The sequence below is a fragment of the Branchiostoma lanceolatum genome, chromosome 1 (assembly GCF_035083965.1).
Source record: "Branchiostoma lanceolatum isolate klBraLanc5 chromosome 1, klBraLanc5.hap2, whole genome shotgun sequence".
In the NCBI taxonomy this organism is placed as follows: domain Eukaryota; kingdom Metazoa; phylum Chordata; class Leptocardii; order Amphioxiformes; family Branchiostomatidae; genus Branchiostoma; species Branchiostoma lanceolatum.
The window spans coordinates 21621013-21639558 of NC_089722.1; the positions used below are offsets into that span (position 1 = coordinate 21621013).

The window sequence follows — 18546 nt, forward strand, 5'->3', positions numbered from 1 at the left end:
GGGGTGAGCCGTGCACAGGGACCCGGAAGTAGATGTGGTAGGGGGTCCAAGGCCAAGGTTTGGGTGGAGGAAAACTTGGCATCACCAGCAATTGAGCAAACTACCACATGAGCGGCTGCTAGGATGGTTGCTGCTGGTGTACGTACTGGTACTGTTGTATAACGTTACATTCTCTTTGAAAATAATGTTTAATAGCAGATGAAAATCAGGCCTTTGTCAAATGAAAATAGAAAATAATATTTTTGTTGATGGCAAAGGTCAGTGCAGTGGAACACACTGGCTTTTAATAGCCAGATCAAGGAGATTAGAAGTTTAAAAGGACATCATATATAGTGTCCTTTGCCAGATGTTGAAGACAGTAATGATACAGAGCCCTTTTGTATATCTCAGTAATTTACACTTGTAGTTGATGACTGGGAATCAGTGCAAGGCTTTATCCTACAGTACAGGGAGAAAAAAAAGATGGTGTCAAATCTCAGTTTCAGAGATGCAAGTAGGTTTGCATGTTCTTTTCTGCTACAAGAGATATCATTGTACATATTTATAGCCTTGACGATTCCGTTTGGGACAAATGTCACACTCACAGCCTACATTGCAGACTCCCTCCAGCTGTTTTCTTCAGTTTCTGTTACCGTTTTCATATTTCTATAAGAAATAAATATGTAATGAAGAAAATGGAAGCTTGAAAAAGCCGGAGGGAGTCTGCAATGGAGGCAAGGACAAATGTAGGAATAACCTCCTTGGTTTGAAGCTTTCTTGCATTGTTCTAACATTCTTTTGTTGAACTCTTTGTGTTCACAGGGAAGAATTCTAATCTGGCAGTAAGAGATCTCAGGGGGTCCAGCTGAAAACAATGATGCCCAAATCAAGGACGACTGTCAGCCTGCTGCTACTTCCTTTGGTGCTTTGGTTGCCATGTCTACCACACATTTTGGGGCAGAATGTTGTCCCGTTTGAGTACCATGACTACTCCCAGGTGACCCAGGTTCTTCGGGAGTTTCATCAGAATTACAGCGACATCACACACTTGTACAGCATCGGTCAATCTGTTCAAGGTAAAACAGAAAAAGGAATCATCCTAGTGATATACATATGTTAGCCTCCATTGCAGACTCCTTCCGGCTATTTTCTTTTTAAAAGTTTGCGTTTTTATTACATTTCTTTCTTATTGCTGGCCGAGAAGGGGCAGCAATAAGAAAAAGATGTAATAAGAAAACGGTAAATTGAAAAAGAAAACAGCTTGATGAAGGAGTCTGCAATGGAGGCTGTATTGTAAATAATTTCCTTGGTATGAAAGTTAATCTGTGTTGGTACTTACGTACATGTATACTGTTGCCTAGAGTCTAAGACCAGTAGACACTGAACTACTTTGTGAGAGGACTCAAGGAGGTCATGTACATCAGGGTACATGAATCAGAACTCAACAGAGACAGCGGACAGTAGACAATTTGAAAAATTTGCTGCACTAATTTTTTGTGTTTGATCATGGAGCAAAGTTTTAACTCTGCACCATGGATATATCCTAGTATTGCATTGGAAAAGTCGAACCAACCTCCTTGGTCAAACCCATGCGATTCCCATGCTGTAGATTTGATTTTGACTGATGACCATTGATCGTTGGAACTGGGACATAGAACGTATATGTACCTCCTAGCTGGTTTAAACTACTGATTACAAGATGACTCTCATTTGATTAGAAAGTTCTTTCCTCTATTATACTTTCCAAAGCCTGACTAGGTCCACAACACTGGCACTCTAATTACAGGTTCCACATGACAAAGTGTGTGATGCATAATTTATTGTGTCCAAATTAACTGCCGGCAGTATTGATATCACTCGAATAAAAAAGGACAGCTGTACATCCTCACAAAAGCAGACACCTTTGAAAGGGCTTGTGAATTATAACCAACCGTCATTGTTTTTTTAACCTCCTTGGTTTCACGCAAATTGCTCAGATTGTTTGGAATTTTTGCCTGCAAGGCAAGTATTTCTTGTAATAAGTTAACCCAAAGAGGTTTAACCTCTTTGGCTAAATTTGTAAACATTCTTAGGGCAGATATTACCTACTCCAGAAGGATAGTACATTTACCTGCATAGACTAGCCTGGGTGCCAGCCTTTTTAGATTTACTCCACATATCTGTTGCTTCCATAGTTTGGCTATGGAAGGAGCCAAGAGAGCAGAGTAAAACTGAAATGGCTGGCACCAAGGAGGCTACTTACAGTCACCAAGGCTATAGATTGTGCTGTCATTTTCCAGTCCTGTGATACTTGATAAATAATGGATATATCAGCAGGTACTATACAGGATTGGCAAGTGCCAACGGAAGGATTTGCAAGTGAGACATCTTTCACCCAGAGTATTCAACTTTATCAAACAAGTGTGAACCTTGTTCTATTGTCACTTTCATCTCTTTTTCTCGGCTTTGAATCTGTTTTGAGACAAAAGGCCAACCAGGGAATAACTTGTTTGAACAATCCATGTAAAATGAAGACCTTTTCAGTTTTGCTTATTGTGTGCTGTCTTATTGTTATTCATTATAATCCTCCCTGATCTATGCTTTTCTTTCTGGTTAATTGTTCTGGCAGTCATTGTGTTTTTAATGTCTCTGTTCTAATGACTTCAAATGAACTTGACTCCCAGTATAAAAAGTAATGTTGGTACCAAAAAAGGTTCGATGTCGCGAGTGTGTTGTCTGTGTGTCTTGCTCAAAATCCTATTCGCCCCCCCTCCCCTCCTTCGGGACGTCAATATTGCTATTTCGGACAATCGTATAGTTCGGGGAGTTGTAAAATTTGCGCTGACAAATGGGCTATACAGATATGCAGAGCCTACTGTACATGTATTGTTCAGGAGGCAAGCAAAACAGTCCATCATTTATTTATTTTATTCATCTTTCATTGGATTCAAAGCTGGTGCGACAAGATATGAATGAATATGCTATTAGTTATAATCTTATCAGTGATTGCTGTTTCAAGCCCTCAGTATAAATTCAGAATGCTACACGGTTAAGAGTCAATTCTTCCATGCACCAGATTCAAAGTCATGACTTTTTCCCTCAGAGTAAGTTAAATGCATGTGTATCTGTGTATCTGTCATTGCAGGAAGGGAATTATGGGTAATCGCCATCTCAGACAACCCCACAGTCCATGAAGTCGGGGAGCCAGAGGTCCAGTATGTAGGGAACATACATGGCAATGAGGTATACAGTTACAGTTGAATTATGGATAAATGTTGAAATTTATCTTTGAAGACAGGATTATAGCACGGCATATATCTATCTACTGGTATCATTAGCTTATACTATATCTACTAGTATAAGCTCCCATAGCACTGAGGGAAAGGGAACATAAAGTTATCAGAAAAAAATAATGGTATATTTCAGGAGCACAAACTTGAAGCTCATCTTTTAGTTAACCTTTACACTGCTAAGGTAGCCATTGTCACCAAGTTTGTATTGGTAATGAGGTTATGCAGTAGGGTGAATGTGAAAGCTTAAATGTGAAAAACACTGGTATAGATATCTTTCATCAGAAACTGTGCAAGAATTCTACTTTGTGTAATCAAGGACTTGACATTGACTTGGTATAATGAAGCATCTTGTTTTACATTTTGACAGGTGATTGGTAAGGAATTGCTGCTTCACCTGTTAGAGCACCTGACAGGCGGTTATGGGAAGAATGGCACCATCAGCAGCTACCTGAACACCACCAGGGTCCACATCCTTCCTGCCATGAACCCTGATGGTCTGCAGGGCAGCTTGGAGGGAGACTGCTACAGCTCCATTGGCAGGTGGGAAAATTTTTTTTTATCTCGGTGAGGAAAGTCGGGGTTTCATTGTTAATTCTTTCAAAATGTATACTGTAAGTATATTTATGTTCGCGTCAATTTTATTTCGCGTTGTGGGGCGAAACAACAGTTCACTCTATCTTTGTGTTCGTGTTGGATCAATTGTCAGGATCAATAATTTTCCGTCGCAAAAAGGAGTCCCGGTCAGAACAATACAGCAATCAAATACGAAAGTGTCTGCCGCGAGTAGTAGTTTTGGGCCCCGTTTGCCTGTGTGTTTTTATGTATGTGTTTCTAAAGAACCTCTGGATGGATTGTGGTGATATTTTGTATGTGGGTAGTTTTTTGATAGCCTGGGTGCCATCCTATTACTACTGGGGATCCTACGCGCGTCCTACACTTGTTACCCTGAAAATGTTTTCAGGGTAGCTCGTGTGTAGGAGCCCTGGTAGTAATAGGATGGCACCCAGGCTAGAAACAACTACCCACATACAAAATATGCCGGCTAACCATGGCACTGCAGCTGAACTCCCAGTTTTTGTATGTTTTGTGCTGGACATGCTGTGGTCTTGTTGTTTGTTTCTGGACAGAACAACCCAAAATTGTGTGTTGTGTGAAGATCTTTGAGCAAGAGGTAGTTAGATTTTTGTAAAAAATCTAGATTCAGATCTTGACTCAGGATCAGGACTCAAGGCATAGGACTGCTAGATTCACAGCATGGATGGGAATCCTGATTGTGGCATTGTAGTTTGGTTGACCATGAATTTTTTGTGACTTTCTTTCAGGGAGAATGCTCGGAGCTATGACCTTAACAGGAACTTCCCTGACAAGTTTGAGGTGAACACACAGCCCATCCAGCCTGAAACACAGGCCATCATGAACTGGACCAGGAGTATACCATTCTCCCTGTCTGCCATCTTCCATGGTGGGGCAGTAGTGGCAAACTATCCGTGGGACAACACACCATTAGGTGACTGTACAAACTGTTCTTTGCCCTTGATCTGAACATTGTCATGTCGGTCCACAAAGAGCAGTTGTGTAGGTTGGATGTAAGACTTCTATATTATGAATCCAGGTAAGGTGTACTGGTATCACACATGGACAATCAGAACCTTCCCACAACTTTGCTCCTGGCCACTCCCCAACCAAGGTTGGCACTGCTTTGCCATTGGAAGTAGCCTGGAAAGTGTCCTATTATAGCTCTATTATGCTGCTCTGATTGCATCCAAGAACAATATGACTATCCCAGCTATGATTTTTGGAATTCATAGTCGGCTGGAGCAGGCCATTTTTAAAGAGAAGTTGGTAACCTAGCTGACCAACTCCCAACCACAGATGACCTTGCTCACAACCATGGTCTGAAAACGGTCAGGAGACCAAAGTCGGCTATGTGTGACAGGGGCTTAAACCTATATTTTTAGTACTGCGGCCTAGAAGAAACAGTCATGGCCAAGCTTCATATTCTTTGACCTCAGTTTGCCAAAGGCATTTCATTCTGACTTGTCAGTCCCAAGCCTCAGTGAAATTCATTTGTGTTTGGCTTAGATGTCTGACAGTGCCTATTGACCTACAGGACAGAATGGCCCGTCTATCTACAGCCGTTCTCCTGATGACGACATTTACCGACACCTTGCTCTGACGTACTCTGAGAACCACGGTACCATGCACCAGGGCGACATCTGCTCCGGGGATTTCTTTGAAGATGGCATCTCCAATGGAGCAGACTGGTATCCACTGAGAGGTATCGTGCCACACCTATGTACTCTCATAGCACGTATGTAGCAGGGATCTCCCTAAAGAATGGTACAGTGGCACTCCTCCATCCTGTTCTAATACCAGCTCCATCCTGTTGATTTTCAAAGTTAAGGCATTTTTTCCAATTTTTACCCAGCAAAGCCTGTAATTCTGCTCAAAACTAGAAATTTCAGGTGTAAAGCTGAAGTTGCAGAAAATAACTTCCATTATGTCTGAAAAAGGCAAAAGGCAACATCTACTCTCCTTTTGAGAGTGTGCGCCCCCTCCAGACCTCCCCCCTCGCGACAGGTATCCTGTGCCCGGCACCCTCCCCCCATCCTGCTATATATTTTTGGGGAGATCCCTGTGTAGCCTCTACCGGGCCCCGCGGATCGCTGGGAAAATAGTAGAAATTGGCCAAATAGAATGAATAGTATGCTAAGGGAGTCGGCTACGGAGAGAGGGTCAAATCTGCCATCCCAGGCCTGTGAATGAAACCCTTAATGGCAAAACTCCCCTGGCAAATATTCTCCCTATAGCCGGCGTGGTTAGTCTGGTAGAGACTAGCAGGTATGCAGAACGCAAGCATTTAAGGCAGTGTTTGCGTATTCAAGGTTAACATTTTGCATATAGGACTAAGGTTTATATAGTTGTGTCCAAAGATGTATCTTATGCAACAGCTGTTACTCTGATGCAATGTTGACCAAAAATGATGGAGACTCACCAGCTATAAAAGGTTTGGATAGCAGGCTATATACGGTATGTGCATGGCGTTTCGGCGATGTGCTCATTCTCATTTGTTTTGTTAAAGATATTTAATCTATGCAAAAGTTGTTTAGATTTTCGCTTTTTGTCCATGAATAGTTCCATTAGGTTGGTAAAATCACTGGATAATAAAGATTTTTGTGCACAACCAAAGAGTCAGCACCTAGTTTCAGTGACTGTCTGCCCGTTTTGGGACGAGTAGAACCAGTCAGTTTTGCCCTGAGGAAGGTATCGGTTTGGTCTGAGCTCTTTGGTTGTTTACAAAGAACTTTGTTGTCTTATTTTTGCTTTTTCATTTTAATTTTTGATGTATTATTTTAATAATACATAGAACTTCACATTGAAAAAGCAAAAATACAAAGAACTTCACATTGAAAAAGCAAAAAAGTAATCTATAGACGTAGTATCTAGTACAATGCATTATAAAGTTTTGTAAATGTATACTACAGTGTATGTATTACAAATGTCTGACATACAATATTGAATATTCCTATCGCTGTTTGCGTTGTTAATGCAGGAGGGATGCAGGACTGGGTGTACATCCATGGGGAGTGCCTGACAGTCACCCTGGAAGTTTCCTGCTGCAAATATCCAACTCAGGACCAGCTTGGGGACCAGTGGACTCAGAATAAGAACTCTCTCATAGAACTACTTCTGCAGGTGCATAGAGGTAAGGTCAAGACTTTGTTCTTCTGGTTTCACTGTGAGAGATTTCCAATGTATATGCAGTATATTGATAGACTACTTATTGTTGTACTACTATCAGCATTGCCATACTTATTTATTATATCTAGGAAACAGAAACATGATCAAGCAAGTGTTGTTGTCTGGGGTGGTAGTGTTTTTCATTAACCTGCTTTTCAACATGTCCACTTCTATGGCAACCACTCGTATAATCTTTATTCGTATTCAGATACATAGTACAGATACACAGTACAGATACAAATACAGATATTCAAATCGAGTATGGTATCGGGATTAGATCCCGGGTCCCATTGTTTGACAGCCGCGCGCTCTGCACTTGCGCCACACGACGCAACATGTCCACTTACTTATTAGTCCACCAACATTAAGTCTCAATTTCTTTTGTCGATTCTTGCAGGTATAAAGGGCCAAGTGTTCATCAATGGAACAGGCACACCAGTCTCAGAGGCCACTGTGACCATAGGAGACAGAGATAACATCTTCCACACTACGTCTGCTGGCGAGTTCTGGAGGATTCTCATTCCTGGGCAGTACAGTGTGACGGTAGGTTTTATGGTTTAGGTGTGGCTGAATAAGCTGGTTCACAGTTTAAACTGTTGTACATGAGGTCAAAGGTGAAGGCCACAAACTTTTAAACAGTTCTAGACTATACTTGAGACAAGTCCAGATGTGTCGGTGGCCTTCTGCTTTGACACGGTGCATCACACTGCACATGCAACTATGAACATGATTCTTTGGGCACAGATATAAATCCCACTTCTGACACCATGTTGTGAAAGTTTTCTTGTCAGCTGCTGATAGATCATTTGTGTAAACCTTTTCATCTATTCTCAGGTATCCAAAGCTGGCTTCAGCAGTGAGACTAGGACAGTGATCGTTCCCGGCAACCTGACGTTCAGTGCAGTGATCGAGGACTTCTACTTGGTCGAGAACGGCACCAGCTCAGCGCCAAATGCTTCCGTACCGTCCCTTACTTTCATCATTACCTCAACACTAATATGCCTGCTGAAAGTGAAAACTGTATTTTAATAAAGTCTTGGAGAATTTATATATTTTCATCTTAATGTAACATGGAAAAGCTTTTATATTTTGATATATTTTTATAAAGATAACTCATGAAATAAACCCTATTGTAATGTGCATGCATGTGCATGGCAGTGACTAACAGAATTCTTAAGTAAAGAAGATACTATATGTTTATATTGTAACATTATATGTAGAGGTAGATAAACATGTACTTATGGATGATTGTATCAGGAGGGATGGACCAAGGGAAATTGGGTGCAAATTTTGTCAAACACAACAGGTCAAACCATCTTTGTTATAATTTTGTATTTCTTTTTAGTTTCACAATTTGGAATCCTCTCAGTAGAGTAATGTTACCAATTAACAGCCAAGTAATTGGCGCCATCTATTCAAGAAACACATAACAAATATTTATTCTTACTAAAAAATACTATCTTGTCAATCCCAATTATTTTTGGCACTATGGGGACATGTCTCATGAAGTACAAGGCATGTACTAATGAAGTACAAAATGTAGTGAATAATTTTTTCAGAGGAATTATTGGTCAGTTGAGCATTTCTCTTTCTAGCACTCTATCTGATGGACATGTAGATAAAATGTGCCCAATGTAGCCTACAGACAAACCATTAATAAAGTCAGTAAAGAAATACTCCCAGTTGGATCCTTAATGGCAAATGAAATTCACCATCAATGAATGTCAAGTCAATATCACATGATGTATTATTTATACATTTGTATTTAAGTTTTACAAATTTTTTCTAGAAAATGAAGTGATGTGAGGTATGAGAATTTTACAAAGTTTAGAATTCTAATCACCATGGATGATGAATATTACAAGGATTTAGGTTTTGATGTCATCTGCTTTTATGATGCATTTTGTGTGATTAAGGAAAATGATAAAATGCTTGGTGTGGAATTCAGCACATTATGTGTGGCGCTTGCAGGTAACTTCTTACAGCTTTCACAAGGCATGTCTAAGGATCACACATCTCTTTATTGTTCATGGGAACATATTTTTACACACCTTGCCGTGTGCCCACAATTAACCATAAACTGATCCTGCACGTAGAACTGGTAACTTTACTGTACAATTTTGTTCTATTTTCAAATGACAACACCTTACAATCCTAGATGGTCCATCCCTGAAGAAAGGAGATAATCTATGAAGAATGGCTCTGCCACAAGATGTAAGATGTAACACTACTTACACCATGTATTATTCTGACAGATGTTTGTAATGAATTTCCTTTGACTTGTACTGACATTATACATTCTTCTGAAGACCACTGTTGCAATGAGGAGCAGATCTAGTCTGGGTACCATCCTAGTAGTTTTCACTCACTCCAAATGACTTGCTTACACAATGTGTAGGCGCATATGGGAACAAAGCATAAACAGGGTAGTACACAGGCTAGGGTATATCTGGACCTCTGAACCAGATATAGATGCTGTAATACTTGGAAGTTTTACTAGAACTAAAACTAAATCAAGAATGATCTTTAATTGTGACACAATGTTCTGAGGTAAACTCATTACAAAAGAATTGAGAGAGCATTAAGAATAGACCTGGCATAACAAATCTGTTTATCCGTGAAGAAAGTTTTGTATTGTTATATTTTTTTACTATGCAAGGACCAAACATTGACAGCTTCAGTTTCTGCTATGATCTTGGACAAAGTTTCTGCTGAAGATTGAAAAATAATAATTTTATGATATTACTCTGAAAATAACCTAAAGCTCAGGAAGTGGCTACATGTACACACATTACGAAGTACAGCTTGTAGCATATTTTTTGTGTGCCAAAATTGTGAAACTTCAAAATTACATGAAATAAAAGAATGCAAGTAGAAACTAGCACGGACCCCTGTTTTCTCTTGATAAACTTTCACCATCCTATCTATATGTTTAAGAGAAGTTATAGCAGCATTTTGTCTGCCAATGTGAAGCGAACTTCCCTCTTTTTAAGGACCCTTACTACTAAACCTTTATTATAAGTATTTAGAGTACAGCAAATCTTTGAACCATTGGTTTTGTTTGTACTGTAGCTTCCAAATCCAAGTATTGTATTGTGCATAAACGATTTGTTTGAAAACGTACCAGGCAGTTGAAGCAGCAAACAGGTACTCAACACAATATGAAAACATCTAGGCTCCTTAGTGGGCTCTACAAGTCAGGCGTTTTTGCTGATGGCATGTCAGTTCTATCACACTTGGTTTTTCCTGTCTATGGAGGCTGGAAACAATGAACCAAGTGCAATAGAAACCAGGTGTGATTGAACTGACATGCCATCACAAAAAACACTTGTAGAGCCTATTAAGGAAGCTAGAAGAGGTTTGGTGAAGTGCAGTTACATTAACATTAATCCATTGGGTTACATAAATCCACCACTTTGAGAAATAGTGGGTTTGAGAGATCTCTAGTTCAGCACTCCCCTGGTATGCATGCGCAGTTTAGATATACAGGAGTGCATTATACTGGGGGCGTTGGGTTGGAGATCTGTTTGGACGTCTCTTTTCAGGGTGGCGGGATTATGTACCCTGGTGGAATTACGTTTAGTAGATGTTAATTCTATATATGGCTGGCGTGTTGCTTCAGATAAGGTGTACTGTGCACACTGGCTCAAAGGTTTTCAATGTTGTATCTGTAGGTGACCACAACAGGATACGCTACTGAGACAACTGATAGTGAGGGCAGAGACGCAAGGCACTTGGCTGGAAACGGTTGCAGACGGCAAATGATAGATTCTTTTGTAACTCTTCTAAATGGTGCTATGATAATGTTGATAAGCATGGATTGTGTGCTGTAGATGATTGTAATCATTGACGGTTTTCGTGAGAATTGTGGAATCAAGGAGGCCTCTTCTTTGCTTGAATACAAGATAGAAAATAATTATTGTGGTAACAGTCATCGGGGTTGTTTCTGACTGTGATTATCATCAAATTTTGGTGCCAAATGAACGTGTTGTAAAAAAGTCTCTGGTTCAAGTTGTTAGCTGCAAATGTTCAAAATTGTTCTATGAAATCAGAATATTCAAAATTGTTCTATGAAATCAGAATATCAAAAGTCTTCTCCAAAACTTTTCGAATTTATAAATTCGCTTATGGATTGAAGTGTTTGTTTAACATAGATAATAATATGCAGCTTTAATTTTGATCCAAAGATCAGTGTTGTGATCATGGACTGATCCTGATTGTCCATCATTTCAATTAGCAGTTCAACCAATGATAGCATGGCAATGTGGTTCAACCAATGATAGTGGTTGCATGTCTGCCTAATATTTGCATTCTTATATTAGTATGCAAGTTTGTAGTTGACTAGTCTATGTAAAGCTGTAAGCCATCTTGGCATACTAAATCATTGGTTATCATTAAGATGTGTTGTTGCCTGTCATACCCATTCCTAGTCATTTCTGTTATCCTTAAATGGCTAGCATGTTGTTCTTTTATCCTAAACACTTTGTAATTTTACAGAATTACATCCTCTCAGTGTCTAGATCTCATATTGTTCAGGCTCAAATTGAAGATCTCCAAAAAATACAGCAAGGCCTAGTAATGAAGTATCATTGTCACTCTCCAAAATTGTCAAGCAATGTGTTAAGAGGGAAGAATGTGTGGAGGCATTAAAACATCACGCATAAGTTGTGAAACAATCAGGGTCTTTTTCTTTGAAGTTGTTCTGTCTTAGTACACAGATTATCAATAAGAGTCCTCTTAATCACAGTGTAGCCACAATGATATGAGCTGTTCTGAACATGCAGACACATCAAAGCGACTTATAAAATTCCTGTCCTGTCCCAAATATAGGATAACTGAAAGGCATTTGGGTCCAAAGGTAAAACCGGCTTCATAGGAAATGTGTAATCGGTCCTGCAATCCACATAAAACCACATGCTTTTAAGATATGTATTTGTTACACTCTCCATCATGAATAACTCTGCATCTACAACAGGTACACCATCCTACTAGTCAACAGTTTATTCCTTGATGATTTTGACAGCATAAACTATAGTTTCAACACACCATATATATATATAGTACTGTATATTAAGATTTTAGATAGTAAATCCATTTCATTCTACAAAAGTGGTATGAAAGCAGTTGTATTGAGGTATTCCACTATCCTTGGCTATGATCTAAAAGACCATCTCGACAAGAGAATACTGCTTATCATTGTCGTATGTACTGTGTAAAAACCCACTTCTGTTGAAGTGAAACAGCCCTAAAAGTATGTCAGAAACAATATCTAGCTTCAATTGGATTGTACGGTGTTTGCTACAGGAGTTGATGTTGTATGAAAGTTTCAAAGCACAGCCAAGTCGTTGGAATCATGGCAACTATTCACCGACAGCTTTTATTGTGAGACGAACTTCTCTCCCTTAGCGATGGAACCCTTGAGCTCGTCCATGGCGTCTTCCACCAACTTCGTCTCAAAGTCACTCAGCTTCCCCAGACCCAGGTTCCTCTCAATGCCATTTTTCTGCGGGAATACATCAGTCATTAGTGACCTCTCAGTATTTCAGCACAACTTTTTAGGGAACACTGAAGCATACCCTAGGTCCTAGTTAGTTTTCGGCAGCTCCCATACTCTCCCAAAACCTGATGGCACCCAGGCTAAAAGCATACATGCCAAGAAGAAAACATGTATGATTTAAAACATGAAAACAAAATTGTTATCCTTAATCAGAATTAAATCTTGTCTGAATCAAAAATAGACGTTTGAATAATCACTCTTACATTGTAGAAGTGTACACATGGCATTTGTTCTAACAGTGACTATACATAGTATAGTATAATGAGAATTCAAGAACCATAAATCATGCAGCACAAACACACAATAGCAAGTTTTACCAACTATTTCTCTATTTGTTTTATTTCTTCATTCAAACAAAAGAAGTTTCTTACCCCAAGGAGAAGAGGAGTGGAGAAGTAGGAACACTCAGTCTCAGAGGACTTGATGAAACCACATTCAATGACTCCTTCCTTCCCATTCAATGCAGACAGGAGCTAGAGATAAAAGATGGGGAGGAGAAAGAGTTATCATCTGAAATCTACTAGTACAGAAACAAACTGTAACTGCAAAGTCAACTGGATTAAATTAAGTAAACTATTTCATACATCATAGCATACATATCATGGCCTACAAACAGTCCATGTCCTACAAAAAATGGTAATCATACACTATTTAATGCTTAATGATTTGACGATGACATCCTAAAGGACATCCTCCACATGAGACTGCAATAAGATAAACTTACTGAGTTGGTAAACCTGGCCCCAGCATATGCCATGGACAGTGTAGCTGACCCCTGTGTAAGAAAAGATGTGCCTGATGAAAAGGTCTATATACACTTGCAATTTGTAAAATACAAACACAAGACATTTCCAGTTTGCATGTTTGTATCATGTTGCCCCACAAAAACATTCAGAAAGTCAATCATACGACCTGTCAGATATACATAGGAAAAGGAAAGTGATCTCGATCCAGTTTTAGCTTACAGACACTATGTACAGTATTTACAGGATCATTGTACCAGGGAAATTCCCCCAGCTCTTTTCAACAAGCACAATGAACAGTGGACCACAGCTTATCGTCCTGTCCTAAGGACTGCAGCCCTTTCCAGTAGCGTGCATGACACAACCGGAATCAAATTCACGGCTTCTAGTTCCAGAGGCAGAACTGCTAACCACTGGACTACGCAAGCTATGCTACATAGTACATGCACATAGCGCATGTCAGGTAATACTTACAGCTCCAGCCTTGGCATTGACGACTTCAGTGCCGGCATCCTGGATTCTCTTGGTCAGATTGTCCAGAGTCTCTGGGTCAAACTCCACAGACGGAGTAGCCTGTTGAAAAGAAGGCAGTCGTCAGAATTTGAATACCAGTAGAAGACTGCACTTAACCATGAAGTGTGATTTTCTTTTCTTTACAATCTTCAGTGCAAAGTACTTTCACTAAGCCTCTAACTGGCCTTTCTAAGTAGTTGTGGATACTAGAATTCTGCACAAATAGGGTGAATATTTGGCCAGCAAAGTGATCCTGTGGTAATATTCCATTTCCCCTTGCATAGGCAAAGTAATATTACCCTATGGTGGCCAAACTCTCCTTTGCTAGTAAAACATTTTCCCCGTTCGGTAAAGTCTTAGTAGAGAGTAACTTTTTTGTTCACACACTCCCTTTTATTGCAATATAAAGATGGAAAAGAAATCTTCAAAATTGCTGATTTATACAACAATACTAGCACATATCAGAGCTTAGTTCAGTTTATCCTGTGAGGTGACACTATTGTCTCCACAAGTCCCCTGTTGAACATAACAGAGCACAGTTTATCATCCTGTAGACCCATGTCCTATTCAATTACCTTCTTAAGTGTCACAGAAGGGCAACCGCACCTACGATTCTCATTCGGTTTCCAAAGAAGAACCATGCCAGCCAATTTCTCGTGGCACATAACATAACATAACATAAAGCTAACATGGCAAGAACATCTTTTCTGGGGTGGAAGAGGACAAATCATATATACTACACAAGCAGACCTCAAGGTCATAGCCGTACATTTGGCGTGACCTTACCTGTGAAATGAGAGGGATGATGGTCTTGCCAGCGTGACCTCCGACCACGGGAACATTAACCTCCGCCGGGTTCAGACCCTGTAGGGACAGAATGTCTGTTATATCAGTTTTTCCTGGCACAACATTTGTCAGCTCATATCTGCACCGTTTATATATATCTCCTTACTTTTTTTCAGCTTGCACCCCCTGGGTTATCCTGGTTACCACCATGGCTCCTACTAAGTACACTCGCTGCCCTGAAAAAATCGATCAGGGCAGCAAGTGTAGGAGCCCCGTTAGTAATCAGATGGCACCCAGGCTACCCATGGGTGCCCTAATCCACAAAAGGGGTTGTTAATTATTATGTTAATTCATTAATTTTTTTAAGACCCATCTTGTGATAGTATGTTTGTTGTTAACACAATAAAGACGATTTTAACTCTCTACCGTAATTAATATTTGGATCTTCAATTAAAAGTCCTGTCAATAAAGACTGAAATACAACTTTAAAAAAAACTTTGATCCCATCTATGATTCTGTCACAAAGATAGAGTAGACAGTTTATTTGGGATACAAAACTTGGGAAAGATTGGAATTTAGTCCTTCTACTTCAAAGTAACCGTGGAATCGTTTCCATCAACTAAAATTCAAAACACAATTTCTCTCTTCTTCTTAGTGTTTTAACTGGTGCCTACTGCTAATATCAAGAATTCAATACAAGAAAAAGAAAATCCTTATGAAAAGTAATATCATTGTTTGTATCAATAGGTGTATTACCTATAAACAAACAAACAAACCTTCAGGTTAGCCACAAATGTGTTGGACCTGACCACATCCAAGGTCGTGACCCCAATGATCCTGTTGGGGTCGTAGGTGCCGGCAGCCTTGCACACCTCCGAGGCAATGGGCACTGTGGAGTTCACCTGGGTAAGGACAAGGAAATAACTGAATCATCACGATAAGCGATGTCTGCTGTATATAGTTACACTGTGCTACCAGAACTATAGAACATGAATAACATGGTAAAGATAATTGCAAGAAGGCTGGTTTGCTAACCAGCAAGTGTAATCAACCTTCTTCCTACTGCCTAACTTCATATCCAATATAAAATGGCTACCTTAGCTGGTTGAAGGTTAAATCAAAAACAGTTTGAATATATGTCATGTACATGGCAGTAACATGTTGCTTTCCAACTTTGAAAGTCAGACCTTCTTACATACAAACAGAACTGCATCCTCACCTCATCATTTTTTGAGAAAAAACATTTTTTGCTACCTTTAGCACACTGAAGTAGCCGTTTGGCAGTCAATGCACTATTGGTTATGGTGTTAGGCAGCAGGGAGAAGGTTAAAACTGTGCTTTATTTGAATAATAATATAGACGGTTTTGATTCAAGAGAACCCAATTTTTGGTAATTGTCACCCAATCAGAATTTATAGTCAATTCAGAAGGCCTCTGTTGGAAGATTTCCAGAGAACTTTCCCATGACGACTATCCAGCAAATGCCACAGCCTGACCTCCAACACTAGAGAGTTTTAGGGCAGCACAAAAATAGCCGTGGCTATCAGTTTACATCATAAGTTAGCCCCTCTGACAATCACAATATGGGGTTTGCTGGACTGAAACTCCAAAATGGTTGTTTGAATAAGAAAGTTATGTCGCTCTGCTTCTATATATATATAGCTGAACATTTAAATGGCTCCTGCCATTGACATCAGTAATTGATGCCTTCATTATGAAATCTACGTGGTCAGGAAGGATGAACAAAACTAAACATTAAGAGTAAGATGTTTCGAAATATAGCTTCTTCATTTTTGGTCTTTCAAAACTTCTTCTTTGACTTTAGAGTTTATTTTAGCAGTCTATACAATAGTATCCATTTCACTTAATATTTTTTGCAATTTACAGCATGTATTTTCTCATTTTGCAGCTGCTTGTTAGTTTTTACGCTTTACAGTATTGCTGAAAACTTTTGGGGGGGGGGAATGGACGAAAATTGATGCATTTGCGGATGTCATCCATATCATCAATTCAAAATGGTCTAAATACCAAAAAAGGCATACTAAATCCAACATCCACTTCAGGATGCAGAATTGTCTGCTGACTTACAGGGTTAGTAATGAGCAGGAGGAAGGCAGTCGGACAGTGCTGGGTACAGGCCTTCACCAGGTCTCGTACGATGGAGGCGTTGGTGTTGAACAGGTCATCCCTGGTCATACCTGCAACAGATAAATTCAGATGTTTACACGTTTAGAAAAAGGTAACATGGTCAAAGCACAGACTCAAGGACAAAGCATGACGCTTTTTGTTAGCCAGTAGTGCAATGTGGCTTCGCTACAGCTCAAGTTTTTAGCACACCGGGTCACACCTACTCTCGTAAGTGTGTTGGATTCTTTTACTGGCAGAAGTTGGCTGCTTGAGGCCTATGCCTGAAGCTCCCTCGTACACGGGGCTGCTGGCTTTACGTCACCATCCGAAATGACGAATGCAATCCCTTACAACATTATGAACATATCCAAGCTGGAGTCGACCCTAGGATCGAACTCTTGCCCACGGATCCACTGAATTTTATCCAGACGGCCAAGCAGCAGGGCTGCGTTACCGCTCGCGCTTCGGGGACATGCCAAGATGATGGCTTTCCATCTTACCGGGCTTCCTGGGAACTCCAGCAGGAATCACCACAACCTCGCACCCTTCCAGACACGCCCCCAGCTCCGCATCGCCGAGGAAACCCTTGACCTCTGACCCAGTCTCGATGTGGCTGAGATCGCAGGCAACGCCGGGCGTGTGTGCGATATCATACAGAGCCAGCTGGGTGATGGTCGGGTTATGCTTCAGCAAGAGGCTCAGCGGTTGGCCGATTCCACCTGAGGCACCGAGTACCGCAACTTTGTTGTTACACTGGAAGAGAACAGTTGTGGTATTAATTGTTTGTTTGTTTATTTTTAATAACCTAAAAGAGGTGCTTTGTTTTTTATCAGTTCTAGTTAGTTTGTTTGGTTGATTGATCTGTAGCCAGAATAACTTGATACATTTCAGATTTCAATGACAATGGGCTGTTGAAAAATGGAGGGGGTCAAATACTGTAAAAGCAGAAACATTTGCTGGGATTTAACTTCGTGATAGGGAGAAAATGGACTCCGGTTGGAGTGTGCGCTGTGGATTTAAGTTTGCGGTTGGAACTGCCATGAATGGTCTTACTGTAAAAGGGAAAATGCAGCGGTTTTAAGTTTTTAGGTAAGAGGTCACTGTGCAAAATGTGAACATAAATGTAAAACCACTGCAAGAATTTAACATTTTACAGTATACTGGTCTCTCTTTTCCAATTTATCAATGGGAAACAGTATCCAAGCTATGATACCACTTTATCTTTAACAGGAAGTCACAGAACAGAAAACACATTTTTCCGTCAGAAATATCCACATGTATGGTTCAACATATGTATGTTACATGATGATGTACATCAGAAGTAGCTTCAAGGTTACATCATCTGTTGCTGTTAATGATTAACCTCATCTGACAGCGAGTATGAAGTCAGCAAAAATCAAACGTATCGGTTTCCACCTTCCCACAAAAGTGTTTTCGTGACGATTATCTTTTGACCTTCATACGAACTTCAGTACTGTATATGTACAGTGCACAGCGCTCCTACATGCCATGGCCTCAGGCCGTATCTCTGTACTGTTCATGCGGCTTTCACGTGCACAAAAATCCACTACCGGCGTTTGACTACTCCCACCGAACGGACGACAAACACCCTCCCAAACTCACCGCTGTAGTCGACGAGAAGTTCCTCAGTGCCCTTGCTAGGGCGCCGAGGTTTTGGGGACGAGCTAGCCTGGAAAACATACTGAAAGACTTCGTCGCGGTGCAGTACAACCTTCTGTCACACCAAAATGGCAGCAAAGGACGTCACAAATGGCGCATGCGTCAGAGTTAGTGTGGTCAAAGGTGAAAGGTTGTTTCAGGTCGTTGC

The 18546-nt window shown here is 40.3% G+C and overlaps 2 protein-coding genes across 3 annotated transcripts; one reads left to right on the forward strand and one right to left on the reverse strand.

Moving 5' to 3' along the window:
* Window positions 1-20: 20 nt before the first annotated feature.
* On the forward strand, window positions 21-11668 carry LOC136441321 (carboxypeptidase D-like). 2 transcript variants are annotated; one of them, XM_066437552.1, is made up of 10 exons: window positions 21-148; window positions 802-1055; window positions 3104-3201; window positions 3619-3791; window positions 4574-4758; window positions 5362-5529; window positions 6805-6957; window positions 7390-7535; window positions 7827-7952; window positions 10667-11668. In XM_066437552.1, exons 2-10 carry the CDS (start codon window positions 854-856, stop codon window positions 10823-10825), a joined length of 1410 nt encoding a protein of 469 aa, XP_066293649.1. In that variant the 5' UTR covers window positions 21-148; window positions 802-853; the 3' UTR covers window positions 10826-11668. The 2 variants fall into 2 exon arrangements, with proteins under 2 accessions (XP_066293649.1, XP_066293657.1); XM_066437560.1 differs by having other exon boundaries at window positions 24-138.
* On the reverse strand, window positions 11658-18492 carry LOC136441345 (malate dehydrogenase, mitochondrial-like). The gene is made up of 9 exons (XM_066437595.1): window positions 18342-18492; window positions 17219-17471; window positions 16680-16789; window positions 15368-15493; window positions 14592-14669; window positions 13767-13865; window positions 13274-13324; window positions 12921-13022; window positions 11658-12495 (listed from the first exon to the last, which is right to left on the reverse strand). The coding sequence occupies exons 1-9, from the start codon at window positions 18417-18419 to the stop codon at window positions 12370-12372; spliced, it is 1023 nt and encodes a 340-aa protein (XP_066293692.1). The 5' UTR covers window positions 18420-18492; the 3' UTR covers window positions 11658-12369.
* Window positions 18493-18546: the final 54 nt, after the last annotated feature.

Bases quoted from the DNA above. Each gene is read 5' to 3' on its own strand.
- LOC136441321 (XM_066437552.1), top strand. From the start codon at position 854: ATGATGCCCAAATCAAGGACGACTGTCAGCCTGCTGCTACTTCCTTTG. The intron at 3,202-3,618 runs GTATACAGTTAC...ACATTTTGACAG, and splicing joins GGAACATACATGGCAATGAG to GTGATTGGTAAGGAATTGCT. The intron at 7,953-10,666 runs GTACCGTCCCTT...TTGTATCTGTAG, and splicing joins GCTCAGCGCCAAATGCTTCC to GTGACCACAACAGGATACGC.
- LOC136441345 (XM_066437595.1), bottom strand. From the start codon at position 18,419: ATGTTTTCCAGGCTAGCTCGTCCCCAAAACCTCGGCGCCCTAGCAAGG. The intron at 14,670-15,367 runs GTTTGTTTGTTT...CTGTCCCTACAG, and splicing joins CATTTGTGGCTAACCTGAAG to GGTCTGAACCCGGCGGAGGT. The intron at 13,023-13,273 runs GTAAGTTTATCT...TTTTATCTCTAG, and splicing joins GGGCCAGGTTTACCAACTCA to CTCCTGTCTGCATTGAATGG.